The 25,006-nt window shown below is 35.2% G+C and overlaps 1 protein-coding gene across 9 annotated transcripts in view; it reads right to left on the bottom strand.

Moving 5' to 3' along the window:
- LOC105477016 (phosphatidylinositol glycan anchor biosynthesis class N) overlaps positions 1-25,006 on the bottom strand; it is a 157,620-nt gene that overhangs the window by 61,692 nt on the left and 70,922 nt on the right. For 8 of the 9 annotated variants that reach the window (XR_011616842.1, XM_071085234.1, XM_071085235.1 and 5 more), the window contains 3 exons: positions 6,816-6,894; positions 5,379-5,561; positions 2,144-2,283 (listed from right to left, as the gene is read on the bottom strand). Coding sequence is in view for 8 of the 9 variants with exons in the window: in XM_071085234.1 (XP_070941335.1) it covers positions 2,144-2,283; positions 5,379-5,561; positions 6,816-6,894 (402 nt within the window). In the remaining variant the exon portion in view is untranslated. The remainder of the gene's footprint in view (positions 1-2,143; positions 2,284-5,378; positions 5,562-6,815; positions 6,895-25,006) is intronic. The other variant, XM_071085238.1, reaches the window with a different exon arrangement.

Genomic DNA, 25,006 nt, shown 5'->3' with positions numbered 1-25,006 from the left:
ATGGGTTCATACAATTACAGATGCAACATCAGATATAAAACACAATGAATCCAAATGCATATAAACTGAAAAATTTTTAAAAATTCACCCAAGTAATCCTATATTTAAATCTTAATGAAATAAAGGTAGGGTTTCCTAATCCAGTTAGGGAAAAATCTTAATTACATTTTTTAACTGAGCTAAATAACCTTTTCCAAACCCAATTTAAGATGTCACTAATTGTACACTAATTACAATTAGGTGAATTCATCACCATCAAAAATGTATTACATACTTGAGTACTTTTTATATTTTATCACTAGGAAAAAAAAGTTAACATTTGTAGTGCATTATTAAGTAAGTAATTTTAGAAGGTCAGTATCATTTGGTTTATGACCTTCCTCTGATTGAAAGCAATGGCTACAGAATTTCATCAAAACAATGAAGGTGCCATGTAGGAAAGAAAAGCTAACACCAGTCAAAAGGGAATTTTTCTGTTCTTCTTAACAATGAATAAGCACAGAGAATCAAGAGATAATTTTGTAAAATCATTTAGAAGATCATGAATTTTTATGTCTTTTTCCTACATAATCTATCAAAAAGATAAAGATAGGACACAACATACTTTCAAAATCATGTTTTCCCTTAAAATTTAAATCTATATGTTTTCTTCATATAGGACATTTAATAATTCAGGAGAGGTTCTGTACTAGATACGATTTTCTGCAAGGACAAAACATTTTGTTCTAAAAGTTTAAAAACCAGACTAAATGACATTTTTAAAAATTTGAAGTAAATATGCATATGCAACAACCCTATTCCTTTCAAATGGAGAGGTAGCAGTATGTTATTTGATCAATGCCTTTTTGTCTTATAGTTAACATTTTAAGCATTTTAATATTAATATTAATTTTTGATATTTTTAAGTTATTATTATTATTATTTTTGGAGACAGAGTCTTACTCTGTCACTCGGGCTGGAGTGCAATGGTGCAATCTTGGCTCACTACAACCTCTACCTGCTGGATTCAAGCAATTCTCATGCCTCAGCCTCCTGAGAAGGAATTACAGGTGTAACCACGCCCAGCTAATTTTTGTATTTTTAGTAGAAACATTTTGCCATGTTGGTCAGGCTGGTCTTGAACTCCTGACCTCAAGTGATCTGCCTGCTTCAGCCTCCCAAAGTGCTGGGATTACAGGCGTGAGCCCCCGCATCCAGCCAATTCTGAAATATTTTTAATATGTCATGTTTTAAAAGATGGAAGAAGTAGTCAAAGTTAAAGTTAAGAAAAATTAAAATAAAAGTATGCATAGTGTCAAGATGCACGTGTTAGGCCAACCTGGGGGATACCCTTATTATATAACAGGCTCTCATTCTTTCATTGACTTTAGGGGTCTGGTTTGCTCAGAAAATACGTTTATATCCACGACCAAGTTTAAATTATAGATTACTGGTGTAAAAACAGAAACCAATAAGATCTGCAGTGTGACTCTGGCTGCCAGTGAGCATGAACTAGTACTCCCTTCTAGTGGTTTTATTAAAAGTATTTGAAACTGGCCAAAGAGCCTTACTTCTAATTTTTCTACAATGTTAACAATACATTCTATTTTAAGTACAACCTGTGAGGAAGTACTTATAGGTAAAACCACAGCACATGTGAAAAATATAGACTAATTTCTGTGTGTAAATATTACCATATTAGGTTTAACTACAAAGTTTAATTTATCTATATCTATAAGATCGCTAGGAAAGGAGGAGTCAAAATGTATGGAAATAAAACATGCAAATATCTTTGTCAAATATGAAGATATATTGGAATCTGAGATGATGACACAAGTTCAAAATGCAAGTTAGTCTAGGCATAGTATGATCAATATTAATCGTTACTTCTATTCCATTTTTTCTATAAAAGATACACAAATAAGTGAACACTGCCACTTCAGAAAAATAAAGATGAAGTCAAAAGGGAAAGGTATAACTAAAATAATGTTTATATCCTATCCAACATTTATCAGTTATAAATGAAGTGAGAAGGATTGGAGATTTGAAAGTACAGTATTATAAATATCTTTGATGACTTACAGTATAGAAATCTAATGCATTTTAAATACAGATTTAACTGTCAATGAAGTGAAAAAATAAGGCAGCAAGATGCATTACTTACTCTCTTAGAACCGCATACCATATTGGCACTGGCAATAAACCATATACGTAATATGTCCAGGGACAGGCTTGAATCAGCAGAAAAAATGCTACTAAAATGCCAATAGCTACAAAACTGCATGGCAGGAGATGGCTTGGTTTCTGAAAAATCAAACAAAACATTGAAATACTTCCAAACTAATGGTAATTGATAGGTTTTAAAAGAGATTTTATAAAGTGAAGAAAACCTATGACTTTCTTTCAATGGTTATACAACTAGATAATTAATCAAAGAGCTGCATTAAGACAAGGAAAAAATATGTTATTTAAGGAGCATATTAGAAAGGAAAAACCTAGATAACCTGGAATTGTTGCAATTAAGCAATTCTCAACTTAAAAGTGACTATGGCCTTAAAGTTTGTTTGCAAGTAACTTGTTCAGAATTCTGAACATGTTTCCTTTTAGGAATAATTTTATAAATGTTGATTGAGTTCTCTGGATAACTTGCAAAAGCCTATTTAATCCGTAATAAGGTATGGGACTTAATTTTCATTTGGAACAATGTCCTATCTATTCAAGCTCCAACGTGACATGCTACCTAAGCTTCTCTCTCTATTGCCCACCGAATAGAAACTTCATTCACTCATATGCACTATTCCCAATCATCTGCCAAAAAAGAGAATTCATCAACGTAATTCACTAGTGATAGTCTCCATGGTGTAAGGGTCAGGGACTTTAAGTACAGGAGATTATCCTAGATAATCTGGGTGGGCCTGATTCAATCCGTTGAAAGGCTTTAAGAGCAAAACTACAGGTTCCTTAAAGGAGAAATTTTACCTGCTGAGTGCAGCTTCAGCTCCTGCTGGCGAGTTCAGTCTGCCTTTCCTGACAGCCTGACCTGTGAACTTAGGACTTGCCTAACTAGGCCCCACAATCACATAAGCCAATTTCTTATACTACATCTCTTAATATATATTGCCTCCTGGTTCTATTTCTCTGGTTTTTATTAATTGACGTACCAACTCGTCACTAAATAAAGTATAAATGCTATAGTCCAGCATTTGAAGCCTTTGATTACTTCAGCCTAATCTATATTGTATTATTTCTTATCAGTCCCTCGAACAAACCTCCCACATTCTACACAAAGTGAACTATTTATTTTGAAGGAAGCATGGCGTAGAAAGAGAAAGAATTCAAGTATCAGAAAATGTGAGTTCTGTCATTTAAAACCCATGTGTCCTTGTGGAAAACATGTAATCTTTCTGAGCCTAAATCCTTCCATCTGTATTATGAGAATCATAACCACCAATATTTAGGGTAGTGTTAAGCCTAACTAAATAACTTATGTAAAGCACCCAGGGCAGTCCCGGAACAGTGGGGCTCAATACGTATTACTATTATCCCAGCATAATAGTACATCTTCCCAAATCTGCCTCTGTTCATATCATTCAATTTGCTTTAATTCTCAACCTCTCCCTAGATTCTGACTGTTAAACTCCCACCAAGACTTACTTTTTCCTGTTATTGACACCCTAAAGTCAGCTCTCATATTTAAAATGTGATAGTCTTTTTATTATCCCAAACATTTAACATATCATCAAGTTTTCTTTTGTAGTCGAGTATAGATACAGTGACCTATGCCTGGTAAGGTGGTCATATGTGTACATCTCTTACCTACTTTATTAAATTCTAAACTCCTTGATGGCAGATTCTGAGTCTTATATTTCTTTTATAGCCTATACAGCAAGCTTGTCCAGTCTGCAGCCCACAGGCCATGTGTAGCCCAGGACAGCTTTGAATGTGGTGCCAACACAAATTCATAAGCTTTCTTAGAACATTATGAGGTATTTTGTAAATTTTTTTAAGCTCATCAGCTATTACTAGTGTATTTTATGTGTGGCCCAGGACAATTCTTTTTCCAATGTGGCTTAGGGTAGTTAAAAGATTGGACACCCTTGCCAGCATCTAGCATTGTACCATACACTCAATTAAATATTGGCTGTATTATCAGATTAATGAATAAAGAACTATCAGCTATGAAATCTTGTTAACATATCAATATAAAAACATATTTTTTCTCAATAAACTGAATATCAGGATAAACATGAAAAGGCAATCTCTGGCCCAAGACTGCTCTGGATTGAAGTCTCAGTCCCTCACATGCTAGCTGAGTCGCCTTTAATAAGTAACTTAATCCTCCTCAGCTTCAGCTTCCTTTTTTGTAAACATAAATTATATCTGCTACTAGCACTGTTATGAGTTCTAAGAATGCCTAGATATAATTCCCATTCCAGCCAATTTCACATACACTCAAATAATTAAAATTACTTGGGGGAAATTATTTAAGATACATTAAAGCATTATACAAAATTATAATAAACACTAATGGCCTTACTTCCATTACAGAATAATAAAATATAAAATTGGAAAAGTTACCACTGGAAATATCTGCAGACTATTATTAAAAATACACCACCAGGATATATTACTTTTTAGAGAACTTGAACATGGTAATAATCATTAAAGAGAATGAAGCAAAGGAAATGAAAGAGGCATATTCTCCCTGGTAAATGATAGTTAGAAATATATTTTAAAAGAGTAAAGTGTTTTAATGTAGCAAAACCATGTATGTACTGTTATATTGTCTCAGCAATATGAAGTATCATTAAAGAGATTTTTTTAATTTTTATTTTTTCACTGAAAGCATAAAGTAGGAACAAATTCTTAAAATTAGAATACATGGAAAGGTCTAGAAATCTGCATTTTGAGAAATTTCAGAAAGTTAAAAGAAGGTAAGAGTAATTTAAAAATGTATACATCATTTAAGAAGAAACACTATGAGCAAATAATTTTATTGCTTTTTAGCTCCTAAACTTTTAATATCAGATAAAATTAAATACATTGTTTTGAAGTAGTTTTCTGACCACTTGTACTAGAAAGATATGGAATACTTATAAAATGCTAGTTATAAAATAAAACAGAAGATCAACACCATTAATAACATAGGAGCACTTAAATTACTTACACCTCTATCTTTATAGCTTTCTTAAGTTATAGGATCATTATTATCAATATATCTTTTTCTCAACTGAAGAAACAGAGATAACTGAGGAAAAATCCAATACAATAAAAGCAAATGAAAGATAAACAAGAGTTATCTTAGAACAAGGACTTGCACATCCTATAAACTCATTACACTGGATTCAGTACTAGTGATTTTATATCATCATCTGAATCTTCACATTTTCTAAACGTACCTTAACTTCTTTACTAACACCTTTTATAAGGTTGGAATGAGACTTGATGATCAACAAAGAAGCATAAGATATCCATCCCACAAAACCAATAACAACATTGATGCCCAAAAAGAATCTGTCATATGTGTGATAATAGGACAATCCTTTCAATGCTAGATGAATTAGCTCCTTGCAAAGGGAGACCTATGGAGAAAAAACATATATAACTTGCTAACAGAAAGAATAAGAAAACCTACATTTTAAAGAAAGGAAACTTTTAAATTCCTAACAGCCAAACCGTTGTATTAAAATTAGTGAATAACTGTAGATGATGGATTAAGAACAGATTTTAATTGTTCGAGGATCTTCTTTTAAAGTATGAGAAAAATTCAGAATAAAATGACCTTTTTAATCTTAGTAAGAAAGGGCATTTTAAATGTAAACTATTTGTGTTGTATATGTGTGTTTGTGGAAATGATCTTCAGATAACTCATAAAAGAAATGAAGGCTCTCTAATGTAGGTCCCAAACAATGATGATGGCCATATTTATATGTTTTACTTTCTCATATGAGATTACTCAAATCAGTTATAAAACATCATTAAGTAGCTTAATATTTTACAGGAGAAGAATAGCTTATCATTTTAAAACCATCAAAAAAAAGCATTAGAAATGCATGAATTGGCAATTATTTAGGCAATTTTAGAAATGAAAACAGAATTCTTTTCTACTTTAAAATTAAATGACCATTTAACAAAGAAAAATTAATGAAAAACACAGTGAGATAGGAGTTTGGAAGAGTCCAAGTTTCAGCATGAATCATTAGACTTTTAATAATGTATAGATAATTCTGAGTGGCAAACATATAGTGTTTTAAAATATTACACATAAGTAGGATGACAAAAACTTGGCATCTATTTTCTCATTTTAAAAAATGGTAATAGTTCATTTCTAATGCTAACCTAAAAAAATGTGGGCTGGGTGTGGTGGCTCACGTCTGTAATCCCAGCACTTTGGGAAGCCAAGGCAGATGGATCACCTGATGTCAGAAGTTTGAGACCAGCCTGGCCAACATGACAAAACCCCATCTATACTAAATGTACAAAAACTAGTTGGGCGTCATAGCACATGCCTGTAATCCCAGCTACTCAGGAGGCTGAGGTAGGAGGATTGCTTGAACCTGGGAGGCGGAGCTTGCAGTGAGCCGAGACTGCGCCACTGCACTCCAGCCTGGGCGACAGTAACTCCATCTCAAAAAAAAATTTTTTTACCCATAATATTAGCTGAAAAAAGAGAGAGATGTCCATTGCTAAATAGCTACTCAGGAAATGCAATCCTTCCTTGAGGGCTCAAGAAAGCTCCCTGGCCTGTCTACTTTGCTCTCCATTGCCATATTTTTCTCCTCCCCATCCCCAAAATGATAATCAGCTATTTATGTCTATAAGGCCAGTATACTTACCACTTCGTCAAACTTTCTGTGTTTTATATAAGATCTTGCTTTTCTTAAAATATTGAACTGTTTGGAATCAGAAAGCAGTCTATAAAAAAAAAAAAAAAAAAGAATAGGTTTAAAGGGTTTCCTCATTCCAAGTATATATTTCTTTTCTTTCCCTTAATTAAAAAAGACAATGAAAATTACAAAACAACAAACAAAACAAAACAAAAATCAAAGAAAAAAACCCGAATTGTATTGCTGTAGGTTCTCTGAAGTCTTCTAGAAATAGCTTATAGTTAAATTTGGTTTTCTTGACTCAAAGTTTCAAATGCCAAACTACATTTATGAAAGTCAAATAATCCATCATTCTGAAGAAATGTAATACTCTGGCTAACAAAGAAATTCTGATTAAATGGAAGTAATTAACAGAACACCAAATGTATGGCATGAGCTCTGCCACTCAGTTGTCCTGTGCTCACGACAGACTTCACATGATTGAGGACAGATCCATCAATGTACTTTTTATCCCTGAGCCAAACACGGCCTGAGAATTCTCATTATCAAAGAGCTCCAGGCAGAGCCTAACCATCATTGGAAGTTAACGAATAATTTGAACCCATTTGCTATTTACTATATCGTATACCTTCTTCGTTCCTCTTTCATTTCTCTTTCCACCATTTCCCTGTCCTGTTTTACCACAGTAGAAACGTTAAATACACAAGAGAAATACTCCTAAAAAATACTGCATAACCCGAAACTATATAAAACAAAAGTCATTAAGTTTATGGAATGTAGAAATTGAGGAAATATAACCAGAATTTAATTGCCTTCATGAAATAAATCAATACATTTAAATTCAAATTTGAATATATACTGCTTAACTAAAACCTACATGTCTAAAATGAATGCCTTTACATTTCAAAAATGCATGCAAAGTTATTTAAGGCTATATTAGGTTGGATCACATGACATTGATGTTTCATAGGCCAAAAACTACTAAATTAAATATTGGCAATTGCACACGGGTCAACATAATATAATCACTTCTCTTCTTTCTACTTGGCTCAAGCAGTCTCTGAAGAGATAGGACTGAGACTTGTACAAAGTAAATCTTTTAAGCAGTAATTATTAATTTGGGAGGGGGAAGGTCAGAGACTTCTTTCAGAATCTGGAACTCTTGTCTAGAAAATGTACATAATCCAAAATGTAAAATATAATTTCAGAAAATTCATAAACCCAGCAGCTTATCTATGAACTCCCTCAGAGTTCCATGGGATACTCTGATTAAGCATCTGTGCTTTGGCTTGGGACAGTGGCTCACGCTTGTAGTCCCAGCACTTTGGGGGACCGAGGTAGGAGGATCACTAGAGGTCAGGCGTTCGAGACCAGCTTGGGCAACAAAGCAAGACCTCATTTCTACAAAAAATAAAAAAAGGATCTGTGCCTACTCTAAGAGCTCCCAGATATTCCAAGTCATGGGAACCCAACCACCCTGGGTTCTCATGTTGCAGACTGCAGAAAAATTCCCCACCACTGGACTCACTGGGATTTGGAGGGAAAAGGTGCCAGGAGGCAAAAACACATGAAAAAAAAAAACCAAGTTACTTTAAAATGTTGCTTTGATCCAGTTCTCTGTCCCTTCAGACACCATACGTCTTGAAGTGTTTTCCCAGAAGCCTTAGTGTAGCAATTACTGTGCCAAAGTGCACAGGCATTTTTTGGAAGGCTATATCTAAGTTGAGTTTCCCAAATTTCCATAAAAGCTTTCCAGTTGACCTCCTTCTTCTTGCTCTGATCCACTAAGCTTCCTAAAATACTGATTGCATCCTCTCACTTACAATTGATATGGGCATCTCACGGTCTACTTCATCAATTCTAATCTTCCTGGGCATCTCATGGTCTACTTCATCAATTCTAATCTTCCTGGACTACTGATGACCCTCTGCTGCTACTTCACTTAATTTCCCATTATCGCAAATGTGTACCCTCAGCTGCATAATGGTGAAACTCTTCAAGCTTCACCTATCTGGAATCGTAAAGATCTTCCCCTCTTTGCTTTCCAAAATCAAATATTCACCATCCTTTATGGTCCACTCCAAATCTCACTTCGCATCATTAGCACTTCAGTTAGTGATCTAATGATCAGTTTATTTCTCTTCAATTAAATTTTAACCTCCATGTGGGCCAAGGTAATGTCTTATATTCCATTAATATCCACAATAATACTTAGCAAAGTGCTAAAGCACATAAAATGAATCAATAAATCTTGATTACAATGCTATCAAAATATTGCAGACCTAAAAAAGGAAGAAAAATAATAGACTAACATACATTGCCATTTGTAATGTACCTAAAATTTTAAATAAAAAGAAAGAAAAAAAGCTTGTTTGAAGTTAAATTATTTAAGCTAATTTAACAGACATTCTGTTAAGTGAAGTCTTATGAAGAATGAGAGAAAAAAATCTTAAGGAGAAATATTTACATTACATATTATGCTATGTTATATTATATTGGAAGTAGTAAGGTAAAGAAACAGGAGTCAGGGTAATTTGTAATTTTTCCTAAATGCACTATTTATAAACCTTGGGACATGCCAAAGGTAGCATATGAAAGATTTGCAATATATCTGGAATTCACCAAAATGTTCTACACAAGCCTCACTGTATCACCATGACATCAAAGACTCTCATACACTTGTCCCCAGATATAAGTTTTCTGTTTAGTTTTCCATCAAATTGAGAGGGTATATAAAGTAAATTTTCTTGGTATCACATACTTTAAACATAAAGAGGTTTTGTAAGAAATATAAAGTCTAGAATATAGAGTACAATACGTTCAGATTTACGTAAGCAAAACCAAATAACAAAATTAATGGGGGTTGGCAGGGGAGTAATTAAAAGAATGCCATATATGAACTAAAATGAACAAGGGAGATCTACACATATAAACATGGATAAATCCTGAAAACCAAACTAAATAGAAAAAAGAATTGTTAAATAAAATAGATTTTTAAAATAGGGATTCAAGCGTATTATACTATTTTATTCCCCCACCCCCCCCAAAAAAAGAATCTAAATATGGTAAAATGTTAACATTTTCTTAAACCTGAGTTGTGGGTAGAAAAATTTTTATTATATCCTCTATTCTTTTCAGCATGTTTGAAATATTTTATAAATAAAACTTGAAATATAACAAGAAGGATATACATATATCATGTATACTTATGTATTCTTATGTACTTTATCAATTATATTCTATCAATTCTTATCTACTTCATCAAAGCTATTTTTTTTACCTCCCACATATGAGTGAGAACATGTAAAATTTGTCTTCTGTGTCGCTCTTATTTCACTTAACATAATGATCTCCAGTTCCACCCATGTTACTGCAATGACAGGATTTCATTCTTTTTTATGAATGAATAATATTGCATCATGTATATATACCATATTTTCTTTATCCCTTAATCCACTGATGGGCACTTGGATCGATTCCATATTTTAGCTACTGTAAAGCAGTACTGCAATAAACATGGAAGCGCAGATTATCTTTTTAATATATTGATTTCCTTTCTTTTGGATATTATTGGATATTATTCAGACTGTATTCTTGTACATATGTATACGTGATATATATATAGATACATAATAAACTACAATTTTGCCTCCAAAGGAAAAGACTATAAGACTGGAACACAGGAGGAAAAATGACTTTTTTTTTTTTTTTTGTCTGTTTGTTTTCTTTTTTTTTTTTTAATTAATTAATTATTATTATACTTTAAGTTGTAGGGTACATGTGCATAACGTGCAGGTTTGTTACATATGTATACTTGTGCCATGTTGGTGTGCTGCACCCATCAACTCGTCATTTACATCAGGTATAACTCCCAATGCAATCCCTCCCCCCGCCCCCCTCCCCATGATAGGCCCCGGTGTGTGATGTTCCCCTTCCCGAGTCCAAGTGATCTCATTGTTCAGTTCCCACCTATGAGTGAGAACATGCGGTGTTTGGTTTTCTGTTCTTGTGATAGTTTGCTAAGAATGATGGTTTCCAGCTGCATCCATGTCCCTACAAAGGACACAAACTCATCCTTTTTTATGGCTGCATAGTATTCCATAGTGTATATGTGCCACATTTTCTTAATCCAATCTGTCACTGATGGACATTTGGGTTGATTCCAAGTCTTTGCTATTGTGAATAGTGCCGCAATAAACATACGTGTGCATGTGTCTTTATAGCAACATAATTTATAATCCTTTGGGTATATACCCAGTAATGGGATGGCTGGGTCATATGGTACATCTAGTTCTAGATCCTTGAGGAATTGCCATACTGTTTTCCATAATGGTTGAACTAGTTTACAATCCCACCAACAGTGTAAAAGTGTTCCTATTTCTCCACATCCTCTCCAGCACCTGTTGTTTCCTGACTTTTTAATGATCGCCATTCTAACTGGTGTGAGATGGTATCTCATTGTGGTTTTGATTTGCATTTCTCTGATGGCCAGTGATGATGAGCATTTTTTCATGTGTCTGTTGGCTGTATGAATGTCTTCTTTTGAGAAATGTCTGTTCATATCCTTTGCCCACTTTTTGATGGGGTTGTTTGTTTTTTTTCTTGTAAATTTGTTTGAGTTCTTTGTAGGTTCTGGATATTAGCCCTTTGTCAGATGAGTAGATTGCAAAAATTTTCTCCCATTCTGTAGGTTGCCTGTTCACTCTGATGGTAGTTTCTTTTGCTGTGCAGAAGCTCTTTAGTTTAATGAGATCCCATTTGTCAATTTTGGCTTTTGCTGCCGTTGCTTTTGGTGTTTTAGACATGAAGTCTTTGCCCATGCCTATGTCCTGAATGGTACTACCTAGGTTTTCCTCTAGGATTTTTATGGTATTAGGTCTAACATTTAAGTCTCTAATCCATCTTGAATTAATTTTCGTATAAGGAGTAAGGAAAGGATCCAGTTTCAGCTTTCTACTTACGGCTAGCCAATTTTCCCAGCACCATTTATTAAATAGGGAATCCTTTCCCCATTTCTTGTTTCTCTCAGGTTTGTCAAAGATCAGATGGCTGTAGATGTGTGGTATTATTTCTGAGGGCTCTGTTCTGTTCCATTGGCCTATATCTCTGTTTTGGTACCAGTACCATGCTGTTTTGGTTACTGTAGCCTTGTAGTATAGTTTGAAGTCAGGTAGCGTGATGCCTCCAGCTTTGTTCTTTTGACTTAGGATTGTCTTGGAGATGCGGGCTCTTTTTTGGTTCCATATGAACTTTAAAGCAGTTTTTTCCAATTCTGTGAAGAAACTCATTGGTAGCTTGATGGGGATGGCATTGAATCTATAAATAACCTTGGGCAGTATGGCCATTTTCACGATATTGATTCTTCCTATCCATGAGCATGGTATGTTCTTCCATTTGTTTGTGTCCTCTTTGATTTCACTGAGCAGTGGTTTGTAGTTCTCCTTGAAGAGGTCCTTTACATCCCTTGTAAGTTGGATTCCTAGGTATTTTATTCTCTTTGAAGCAATTGTGAATGGAAGTTCATTCCTGATTTGGCTCTCTGTTTGTCTGTTACTGGTGTATAAGAATGCTTGTGATTTTTCCACATTAATTTTGTATCCTGAGACTTTGCTGAAGTTGCTTATCAGCTTAAGGAGATTTTGGGCTGAGACAATGGGGTTTTCTAAATATACAATCATGTCATCTGCAAACAGAGACAGTTTGACTTCTTCTTTTCCTAACCGAATACCCTTGATTTCTTTCTCTTGCCTAATTGCCTTAGCCAGAACTTCCAACACTATGTTGAATAGGAGTGGTGAGAGAGGGCATCCCTGTCTTGTGCCAGTTTTCAAAGGGAATTTTTCCAGTTTTTGCCCATTCAGTATGATATTGGCTGTGGGTTTGCCATAAATAGCTCTTATGATTTTGAGGTACGTTCCATCAATACCGAATTTATTGAGCGTTTTTAGCATGAAGGGCTGTTGAATTTTGTCAAAAGCCTTTTCTGCATCTATTGAGATAATCATGTGGTTCTTGTCTTTGGTTCTGTTTCTATGCTGGATTATGTTTATTGATTTGCGAATGTTGAACCAGCCTTGCATCCCAGGGATGAAGCCCACTTGATCATGGTGGATAAGCTTTTTGATGTGTTGCTGAATCCGGTTTGCCAGTATTTTATTGAGGATTTTTGCATCGATGTTCATCAGGGATATCGGTCTAAAATTCTCTTTTTTTGTTGTGTCTCTGCCAGGCTTTGGTATCAGGATGATGTTGGCCTCATAAAATGAGTTAGGGAGGATTCCCTCTTTTTCTATTGATTGGAATAGTGTCAGAAGGAATGTTACCAACTCCTCCTTGTACCTCTGGTAGAATTCAGCTTTGAATCCATCTGGTCCTGGACTTTTTTTGGTTGGTAGGCTATTAATTATTGCCTCAATTTCAGAGCCTGCTATTGGTCTATTCAGGGATTCAACTTCTTCCTGGTTTAGTCTTGGAAGAGTGTAAGTGTCCAGGAAATTATCTATTTCTTCTAGATTTTCCAGTTTATTTGCATAGAGGTGTTTATAGTATTCTCTGATGGTAGTTTGTATTTCTGTGGGGTCGGTGGTGATATCCCCTTTATCATTTTTAATTGGGTCGATTTGATTCTTCTCTCTTTTCTTCTTTATTAGTCTTGCTAGTGGTCTGTCAATTTTGTTGATCTTTTCAAAAAACCAACTCCTGGATTCATTGATTTTTTGGAGAGTTTTTTGTGTCTCTATCTCCTTCAGTTCTGCTCTGATCTTAGTTATTTCTAGCCTTCTGCTAGCTTTCGAATGTGTTTGCTCTTGCTTCTCTAGTTCTTTTAATTGCGATGTTAGAGTGTCAATTTTAGATCTTTCCTGCTTTCTCTTGTGGGCATTTAGTGCTATAAATTTCCCTCTACACACTGCTTTAAATGTGTCCCAGAGATTCTGGTATGTTGTATCTTTGTTCTCATTGGTTTCAAAGAACATCTTTATTTCTGCCTTCATTTCGTTATGTACCCAGTAGTCATTCAGGAGCAGGTTGTTCAGTTTCCATGTAGTTGAGCGGTTTTGATTGAGTTTCTTAGTCCTGAGTTCTAGTTTGATTGCACTGTGGTCTGAGAGACAGTTTGTTATAATTTCTGTTCTTGTACATTTGCTGAGGAGTGCTTTACTTCCAATTACATGGTCGATTTTGGAGTAAGTACGATGTGGTGCTGAGAAGAATGTATATTCTGTTGATTTGGGGTGGAGAGTTCTATAGATGTCTATTAGGTCTGCTTGCTGCAGAGATGAGTTCAATTCCTGGATATCCTTGTTAACTTTCTGTCTCGTTGATCTGTCTAATGTTGACAGTGGAGTGTTGAAGTCTCCCATTATTATTGTACGGGAGTCTAAGTCTCTTTGTAAGTCTCTAAGGACTTGCTTTATGAATCTGGGTGCTCCTGTATTGGGTGCATATATATTTAGGATAGTTAGCTCTTCCTGTTGAATTGATCCCTTTACCATTATGTAATGGCCTTCTTTGTCTCTTTTGATCTTTGATGGTTTAAAGTCTGTTTTATCAGAGACTAGTATTGCAACCCCCGCTTTTTTTTGTTCTCCATTTGCTTGGTAAATCTTCCTCCATCCCTTTATTTTGAGCCTATGTATGTCTCTGCGTGTGAGATGGGTCTCCTGAATACAGCAGACTGATGGGTCTTGACTCTTTATCCAGTTTGCCAGTCTGTGTCTTTTAATTGGAGCATTTAGTCCATTTACATTTAAGGTTAAGATTGTTATGTGTGAACTTGATCCTACCATTATGATATTAACTGGTTATTTTGCTCGTTAGTTGATGCAGTTTCTTCCTAGCCTCGATGGTCTTGACATTTTGGCATGTTTTTGCAATGGCTGGTACCGGTTGTTCCTTTCCATGGTTAGTGCTTCCTTCAGGGTCTCTTGTAAGGCAGGCCTGGTGGTGACAAAATCTCTAAGCATTTGCTTATCTGTAAAGGATTTTATTTCTCCTTCACTTATGAAACTTAGTTTGGCTGGATATGAAATTCTGGGTTTCAAATTGTTTTCTTTAAGAATGTTGAATATTGGCCCCCACTCTCTTCTGGCTTGGAGAGTTTCTGCCGAGAGATCTGCTGTTAGTCTGATGGGCTTCCCTTTGTGGGTAACCCGACCTTTCTCTCTGGCTGCCCTTAAGATTTTTTCCTTCATTTCAACTTTGGTGAATCTGGCAATTATGTGTTTTGGAGTTGCTCTTCTCGAGGAGTATCTTTGTGGCGTTCTCTGTATTTCCTGGATTTGAATGTTGGCCTGCCCTACTAGGTTGGGGAAGTTCTGGATGATATCCTGAAGAGTATTTTCCAACTTGGTTCCATTTTCCCCCTCACTTTCAGGCACCCCAATCAGACGTAGATTTGGTCTTTTTACATAATCCCATACTTCTTGCAGGCTTTGTTCATTTCTTTTTCTTCTTTTTTCTTTTGGTTTCTCTTCTCGCTTCATTTCATTCATTTGATCCTCAATCGCAGACACTCTTTCTTCCAGTTGATCGAGTCGGTTACTGAAGCTTGTGCATTTGTCACGTATTTCTCGTGTCATGGTTTTCATCTCTTTCATTTCGTTTATGACCTTCTCTGCATTAATTACTCTAGCCATCAATTCTTCCACTTTTTTTTCAAGATTTTTAGTTTCTTTGCGCTGAGTACGTAATTCCTCCTTTAGCTCTGAGAAATTTGATGGACTGAAGCCTTCTTCTCTCATCTCGTCAAAGTCATTCTCCGTCCAGCTTTGATCCGTTGCTGGCGATGAGCTGCGCTCCTTTGCCGGGGGAGATGCGCTCTTATTTTTTGAATTTCCAGCTTTTCTGCCCTGCTTTTTCCCCATCTTTGTGGTTTTATCTGCCTCTGGTCTTTGATGATGGTGATGTACTGATGGGGTTTTGGTGTAGGTGTCCTTCCTGTTTGATAGTTTTCCTTCTAACAGTCAGGACCCTCAGCTGTAGGTCTGTTGGAGATTGCTTGAGGTCCACTCCAGACCCTGTTTGCCTGGGTATCAGCAGCAGAGGCTGCAGAAGATAGAATATTTCTGAACAGCGAGTGTACCTGTCTGATTCTTGCTTTGGAAGCTTCCTCTCAGGGGTATACTCCACCCTGTGAGGTGTGGGGTGTCAGACTGCCCCTAGTGGGGGATGTCTCCCAGTTAGGCTACTCAGGGGTCAGGGACCCACTTGAGCAGGCAGTCTGTCCCTTCTCAGATCTCAACCTCCGTGTTGGGAGATCCACTGCTCTCTTCAAAGCTGTCAGACAGAGTCGTTTGCGTCTGCAGAGGTTTTGGCTGCGTTTGTTATTGCCCTGTCCCCAGAGGTGGAGTCTACAGAGACAGGCAGGTTTCCTTGAGCTGCTGTGAGCTCCACCCAGTTCGAGCTTCCCAGCAGCTTTGTTTACCTACTTAAGCCTCAGCAATGGCGGGCGCCCCTACCCCAGCCTCGCTGCTGCCTTGCCGGTAGATCACAGACTGCTGTGCTAGCAATGAGGGAGGCTCCGTGGGTGTGGGACCCTCCCGGCCAGGTGTGGGATATGATCTCCTGGTGTGCCTGTTTGCTTAAAGCGCAGTATTGGGGTGGGAGTTACCCGATTTTCCAGGTGTTGTGTGTCTCAGTTCCCCTGGCTAGGAAAAGGGATTCCCTTTCCCTGTGCGCTTCCCAGGTGAGGCAATGCCTCGCCCTGCTTCAGCTCTTGCTGGTCGGGCTGCAGCAGCTGACCAGCACCGATCATCCGGCACTCCTCAGTGAGATGAACCCAGTACCTCAGTTGAAAATGCAGAAATCACCGGTCTTCTGTGTCGCTCGCGCTGGGAGTTGGAGAGTGGAGCTGTTCCTATTCGGCCATCTTGCTCCGCCCCCCCGGAAAAGTGACTTTTTATTATTGTTTGTATAAATTTTATTGTGTTCATGCATTACTTGTTCATCAACACTTTAAAATAAAATGACTAAAACACTAAGATTTAACCATAGCTTCTGGTTATGCCAGAGAAGCTTTGGCCATAGCAATACTCCCACCAAGAACAACTAGAAAGCCCAATAAAATAAATCTGAAGGTACCAAAACAATCAAGTAATGAAAGGCTAAGATCCTAGAGAGAAGGAAACCACAGGGAAGTAATCCAAAATTCTCCAAACTGTAACTCTGAGGGAATCTACCATTCTTATTCTTGGCACAAAGCAAAAGGCTGAGAATTAGGGGATATAGTTGCTGCCAGGAAGTAGAGAATCCAAGAGTCTCTGGCAATCTTGGAGGACTGGTGAGATAAAAATTAAAGTTTTTAGCTGCCAATGCAGCCAGAACTTGAGGACCTAAAAAGGAAGAAAAATAAGAAAATAATGTACATTTTCATTGTGGATTTTTTTAAAAAAGATATTTTAAAAGTGCATCTGGAATTTTAAACTAACACATATTCTGAGGTGAAATCTTAAGAAGAGTGAGAGAAAGAGCTTTTATAAGAAAGAAATACTGTGTTATACTATATTATTTGGAGAACTCAGGTAAAGAGAGAAAGGCCAAGTCTTGGTGAGAAAAGAGGTGGAAAAAAAAGGTAAATCTGACACTCATTTGTGTAGAACAAGAGGACAAGAAGCTAAGAAGAATGCTCCTGAAAAGCAGACAGAAGTTTTGGTAGTCTCAAGATGTACAAGAGACAAAAATTGGTATTCAGTGACCACCAGAGAAGAAAGGTTCTAGATAATACAAGGTCTGTATTGGGATCCCTGAGATACTACACTCTAAGAACAGAGATAAACCAGAGATCAAAGGAGGCTTAAAATTGCAGCACAGCCTTGAGTCAGCCACTACTCTTTGTGGCCATCTGAGGATAAAGTAAAATCTCTCTGGAGAAAAATGAAATAATCCAGAGATTCTAAAACTTTTAATATATAAAGATAAGCATTCATTTAAAAACTACCAGACTTAATAAACAAGACCAACTGAAAAAAAAGAATAGAAACAAACTCACAAATGATTTAGTTATTGGCATTTAGTTATTAGTTATCAGGTACAGATGCTAAAATAATTATGGTTACTATGTCAAGAAGACAAGACAGAAAATTGTACCAAAGAACAGAACCTATTTGTTTTTAATAATCAAAATGTAAGTTCTAGAATTTAAAAACATGTAACAACCAAAATTAAGAATTCAATAACAGCAATCTAGACACAGCAGAAGAGAAATCTGATGTAACTGATGACAGAATCAGTAGAAAATATCTTGCCTGGGCTGGGCACGGTAGCTCACATCTGTAATCCCAACACTTTGGGAAGCCAAGGTGGATGGATCACTTGAGGTCAGGAGTTTGAGACCAGCTTGGCCAACATGGTGAAACCCAGTTTCTACTAAAAGTACAAAAATTAGCCGGGTGTGGTGGTGCATGCCTTTAAACCCAGCTACTCAGGAGGTTGAGGCAGGAGAATCGCTTGAACCTGAGAGGCACAACAGGTTGCAGTGAGATAAGATCATGCCACTGCACTCCAGCCTGGGCAACAAAGTGAGACTCTGTCTCAAAAAAAAAAAAAAAAAAGAAAAGAAAATATCTTGCCTGAAGCTTGAAGAGCAAAAAGACAGAAGAATACTGAAAAGATTATACAAATAGAATGCGATTCATGATGAAACAGGTCTAATACGAATATAATTGGAATCCCAGAGAGGGAGAGATGGAATATGGCAGAAGCAATATCTGATAAGATAAAGGCCAACAATTTTACAAAACTAATGAAAGATACTAATACACAGATTTAAGAACATCTACAAACTCCAAGCAAAATAACTACAAAGAAAACCTTGTATATGGACAGGGCAGTAACATTGCTGAAAACCAGTCAAAGAGAAAATCTTAAAAGCAGCTGGGGGAAGAGGACAAATTGCCTTCACACAAATGACAATAAAACAGTTGGTCACTGAACAGGAATGATGGAATGACATCCTTAAGTTGCTGAAAGAAAATAACTGACAATCTAGAATTCCACTTGAAAAGATGTTTCAAAAGTAAAGGTAAAATAATGAATCTTCAGACAAATAACAACAGAAAAATATCTTTCATTGGCAAATGCCCTTGAAAAGAAATGTCATATCACAGATAAGAAATACAGAAACGTGGAAAGGAATGAAGAGCAAAAGGCACAGTGAATATATGAGTAAATCTAAATAAATGTTGATAATACGAGGCAATAATAAGTTGAAATGTAGCAATATACTTATAATTAAAATATATAATAACAATAACATCAAAGGTATGAAAGAAAGTTATTTAAAGTATTCTAAAGTCCTAGCAATGACTGGGAAGGGGCAGAGTACTAATTTACATTAATTTAATTTATATTAAACTAACAATGAGCCCAAAATGCTTGTTATAATCTTTAACATAACCATTAAAAGGATGTATAAATAACAAGCCAATATGTGGGCAGGGGAGGGCTGGAAAATTAAAATAATTTAAAATAGTTAATTAATCTGCAGAAAACAAAATAAAACAGAAAAAGGAACATAAAACAGATGGGATAAATGGAAAACAAACGCAAATATGTCAGTTATTATAGTAAGTATAAATGGTCAGAAAACACCAACTAAAAGAAAAAAAGTAGAATACTGGATTAAAAAAACAAAAACTACAAAGTCAATTATGGGCTACTTAAGGAAGACATATCTTAAATGTTAGAACATCAAAATGTTAAATGTGAAAGGATATAAGAAAAGACATAACACACAAATACAAACAATGCTGTTGTCGTTATACTAATGTAAGTCAAGGCACTGACTTTAAGGCAAAAGTCTTAAGGTAGGGTTAGGGCATTGGCAAGGGCATTTGCCAATAACACACTAGAATGCAAAGACTAAGGTAATGCTGAGAGATGCAAGGCACAATAGAAAGCCAAGGATATTTCTGAAGAAGAAAAGGCTACAACAGCAGCCAGCAGTGTCATTTTAGTCTTAGGAAAAGTTGTTCTAGTAAGTCACATAGAGAGTTGGCACCACACTTCCTGTGCCCAGACCTCAGAATTCACCCATCAAACCACAGAAGTAAAAAATTCCCATTCTAAACCTTATTCAGGCAATAAATCCAAGCACTTTACACATTTTTATCACTAAAAGCTGATAATTTATTGAATGTTATTCAATAAATATTAAATATTGGATTGTTATACATGAATTAACACATTATTTATTCCATGATACAGAAAAGTTTCTACTTCTGAAGGGCAAAACCTTTTGCAGGGAATTCTGTTTATCTGAATGGATGGTAAGAACATTTCCTATCTATTTTTTTAGCTCCCACATATGAGTGGGAACATGTAAAATTTGTCTTTCTGTGTTGCTCTTATTTCACTTAACATAATGATCTCCAGTTCCACCCATGTTGCTGCCAATGACAGGATTTCATTCTTTTTTTATGAATGAACAATACTGCATCATGTATATATACCATATTTTCTTTATCCCTTAATCCACTGATGGGCACTTAGATTGATTCCATATTTTAGCTACTGTGAGTAGTACTGCAATAAACATGGGAGTGCAGATTATCTCTTCAATATATTGATTTTCTTTCTTTTAGATATATATACCTAGTAGTGGAATTGTTAGATCATATGGTAGTTCTATATTTAGTTTTTTGAGGAACCTCCATACTGTCTTCCATGGTGGTTGTACTAATTTACATTCCCACCAATAGTACACAAGGAGTAGAGAGTAGACTGGTGGTTACCAGAGGCTAGAAGAGTAGAGGGGAGAAGGCAATGAAGAGGGTGGATTAATGGGTATAAATAATACAGTTTGATAGAAGAAATAAGACCTGGTGTTCAATAGAGCAGTAGGATGACTATGGTTAACATTAATCTATTATACATTTCAAAATAGCTGAAACAGAATAATTAAAAAGTTCCTGGTGTACAGAAAAGATAACTATTTAAGGTAATGGACATCCAAATTTCCCTGATTTGATTATATGAATGTATCATGTATCCCTAAAATATGTGCATAATGTATCAATTTTACAAAGAAACTTTTCAAACTAAAATTCCTAGATTACTCATATAAACTAAATTTCTACTTAACTTCCTTATTTTATTTTTGATTAATATTTCTTTTATAATATTCAGAATCCAATAGCACATTTTTATCAGTCCCCTCTTAACGAATGCATATGCCTAGCACTTCCTTGCTTCTAGGTTGATAGCACAAACAGTGACAAGGACATCTGGAATGGATTCAGAATAGCAGCAAGATCAAATACAGGGTTGAAAATTAACTTTCCCTAAGGGAAGGCTGAAGAAACTACATAATTTAATATGGTGAAGAGAAGACTTCTGGAACGAAAATATGTTCTCAGATGCTAATAAAAAAGACCCTGATTAGTTATTCTTACTTGTGAAAAGTAAATTGATTTACTTGGTACAAGAATCTTTGTTCAGAGAACAGGTTTTGTTTCAAGAAAGAAGTTTAAACATTGACACCAAAGAGTTTAGATTCTTTCCAGTTCCCTCTAGACCTATCTTTCTTCTTTTCCCAAAATAATACAAGTTTTAGATATAATATAGTATAATAAAGATAAATTATTCATCTATAAAGTCTCTGGGATATTTGCAATGTTAATTAACTCTCATGCTCTTATAAAGAATAAGCCAGCAATGGAATGTAAATTTTTGATTAACATAAATGACCATAATAGAGGCTGGGTGCAGTGACTCAGGCACTTAGTACTTTGGGAGGCCAAGACAGGAGGATTGCTTGAGGCCAGGAGCTCGAGACTAGTCTCGGCAACATTAGCCAAGCATGGTGTTGCTCACCTGTAGTCCTATCTGCTCAGGAGGCTGAGGCAGGAGGACAGCTAAGGCTCCAGTGAGCCATGACTGGGCCACTATACTGCAGCCTGGGCAACAGAGTGAGATCCTCTTTCTAAAAATGAAATTTAAAAAAATTAAAGACTATAATAGAAAAAAATCCTTAAAGCCTTAATAATTGCTGAAAAGTTACATCAGTGATCAAATCTGCACTTAAATGCCTACAAGATGGTGGAAAATGAGGATAATAAAAACATAAAAAGGAGGGACACTGTTCTACTGATGAGAAAAAACAAAGTACGTCGAGTGAAAAAGAAGGCACGTTAAGAACTAAATGGCTGGAAAAAACTTATCATGATATTAAATTGCTGATAAGAACTTTCAAAGAATATTATCATTTATTCCATAGACCAAATGGACTTCCTAAAATCAGGATGAAAATAAGAGTGAGGAAACTGAAAGATATTAGAAAGTAGTTGTACCATGAATATCCAATTCATTTCAGCTTTTGAATTAAGATAATGAGAGTCTGAGAGCAAGTTAGTTTAACAAGAAAATATGGTATTATCCAAATCTACTCAGTTTTTGAATTTTAGATAAAAGGGAGAGTTTGAATAGTAAGGGGCATCTAAAATATTAACTGAATGTTTGGTTCCTATGTGAGGAAAATTCGTTGGCATAGTGAGATTTCAGATAGGAAAGGATACTTGAATGCAGACAATGGGAAACTTAGAAGGTCAGAGAAAAAGGAGATCCACTAATTCCATTGCATGCTATAGCTCATTATATCTTTTGTGACTATAAAAATGAAAAAAAAAGTGAGATAAAACTGTATAGAAAAGGTTTCTTAAAGTCCTATTTTTATGAACTAATTATGAACCCTAATGCATGAAGGAAGCATCACATAGAGAGACTGAAACACTCAAATTTTCACAAAGGTGTTATGACATGAAACTTGGCTTACCTCCCTGACAACTCCTTATTCAGAAATGGAATAACTTCTTAAGAATAAAAACTTACTATGTCTATATAATGAGCTGCCAGTAAGATCAGACTTTGAGAAAAGTGATTAAATAAACCATAGCAACATTAGTAGACCAAGCATTCCACACAAATACCATTATTTACTATATTACTGAACTATACATGTGATCTAAACCTGCTTAAAAGAATACTTACCAATTTCACTAAATTTACTAATTTACCAAAAGATCTGATGGCATTCCCTTTAAAAACATAAAGGTACTAAATTACATAGCATTTGAGGCAGAAGGAATGGCAAAAAAAGACACCAGATTAGGAGAGAGACTGTCCAGATTCAAGTTTTAGCTGTAAATCTCACTAGCGAATCTCACTAACGAAGGACTTGGGAGTTTCAGGTTTTTTATCTACAAAGTGGAGGAAAACCTGCTTCCCACAACTCACAGGTACCAGTGAATGACATGTGTAAAATGCAAATCTAACCATGCCTTAAAATCCACACTACTTTGAGGACAAAGTACAAATGCAAAACCTGCCTGTGAGGAGAGATACGGTCCCTGCCCATTCCTCTTTTGCTCTTTCTTGCACTTCTTCAAATACCAGACATCATATGCCTTAGGGCTTTCTCCAACATGCTTTGAAATTTTTGTGGTGTTTCCTTTCAATGTGTGTGCATGGGAAAACAGGCAAAATTTATTTTGCATTTTGCCTATTTTTCTTTGCTAAAAATCTTTATGTCTCTTTATGCTCCTTTATGTAAACCTATTTCAGAAAACTATAAACTACAGAAATACTTCTCTTATAAAAACATTTTTCTCATCAAAAAACATGTAATTATTTTTAATAGTTAAATACAAAAAAGAATGAGTAAAAAATAAAAATCACTGCCAGAGCACATATCTTACTAATGTTAGCATTTTTGGTTAAATTCCTTTTATATATATATATATAATTATTATATATATATTACATTATTATATATACTATATTATATACATACACACACACGAATTTTTAATGTAGTTGTAATCATACCAAATGTGTAACTTTGTAAGCTGCATTTTGTTGATGATTATATTAAAACATTATTCTAAGACATATCAGAACCTGAAAACAGAACATTTAATAGTTGCATAGTCCATCTAGTAGACATGTTATTATTGTTCAATTATGTGGTTTTCCATCTTTTTGATTATAAGCAATCCTAGGATGAATACCTTGGGGCAAATAGTTTTTCACATTCACTTCCTGAAGTTCTGTATCACACAATGGAATTACTTGGTTAAAGATTTTAAATACTTTAAGGTTCTTGATAGAGTGGAATTTACTCTCCAAAAGAGTGATTATATACATGTATACTACAACAGCAATTTGTGTCCATTTAGCGACATAATCATATAAAAATCATTTTTGCTAATATCAAAAATGGAAAAAAGTATTTCTAACTTGAATTTGTTTTTCTTTGATAAATACTATGGTTGTATTTGGTATATATTCTATTACAAAAATACTTCTTTAAGTCTTGCTTTAAAATGGGATGCTAAATAAAGCTATAAAACTAAACTATCTTTAAATATTTTAAAATATGAATGAAAAACATAAAAATCAGTGTTTTCACGACATCATACATAACTCACAAAGAATAATTTGGAAAATCTGAATAACAATTCTGAAATACAATAAAGTTATAAAAGTTTTATGACTTACTAGTTGGTGATTACTAGAACCCACCAAGGGTTTTAGTAACCCAATTTTATAACAGTTTACAATTAAAACAGCATGAGAAAAAAATCTGAAAACAAGAATATCTGGATCAGTCACTGTATTTGTTTTTTGTCCATGCAATTTCTATTTTTATTAACAAACAAAAGCAGTTTCAAAAATATTATTATATATATCACAAAATCCCATAAGACTTCACCTGTTTGTCCTAAGATTCTTTCAACATATATAACATTTAAATAATAATTAATTTATCATACTTTCTAGTGATCAATACATTTTTCTACATTCTTCCAGATAAACTAAATATTGATGACACAAATTCATGGTAAACACTATAGTGTTTGCAAACTGACAAGTTTATGTCATTTTTCTAAAATTTTACCACAGAAAATATCATTTTATATTACAGGTGCTGAGTGATTTATTAGGCTGGAACAAAAGAACTAGTGTAAACTATGATCAAGGAACATAAAAATCATTGTAATGAAATGCTTACATGTCCTTAAAAGATTCATGTGAACTTTTTAAAGTCTCTGCATCCCAGTTTCATCATGCATTGAAAATCCATTTTATGAAATGTAAAAATAGGGGAAAACAATACTAGCACTTCTTACGCTTTCTCCCTGTCCTTGCCCAGTATTCCAGTCTCTAGTATCCTTGACCGAGGGATTTCACCCAGCCTCACAGCG

This window comes from Macaca nemestrina, chromosome 19 (assembly GCF_043159975.1).
Source record: "Macaca nemestrina isolate mMacNem1 chromosome 19, mMacNem.hap1, whole genome shotgun sequence".
Lineage (NCBI taxonomy): Eukaryota > Metazoa > Chordata > Mammalia > Primates > Cercopithecidae > Macaca > Macaca nemestrina.
Note: the sequence above shows the minus strand (reverse complement) of the source record. Positions and strands in the feature narration are given on the sequence as shown.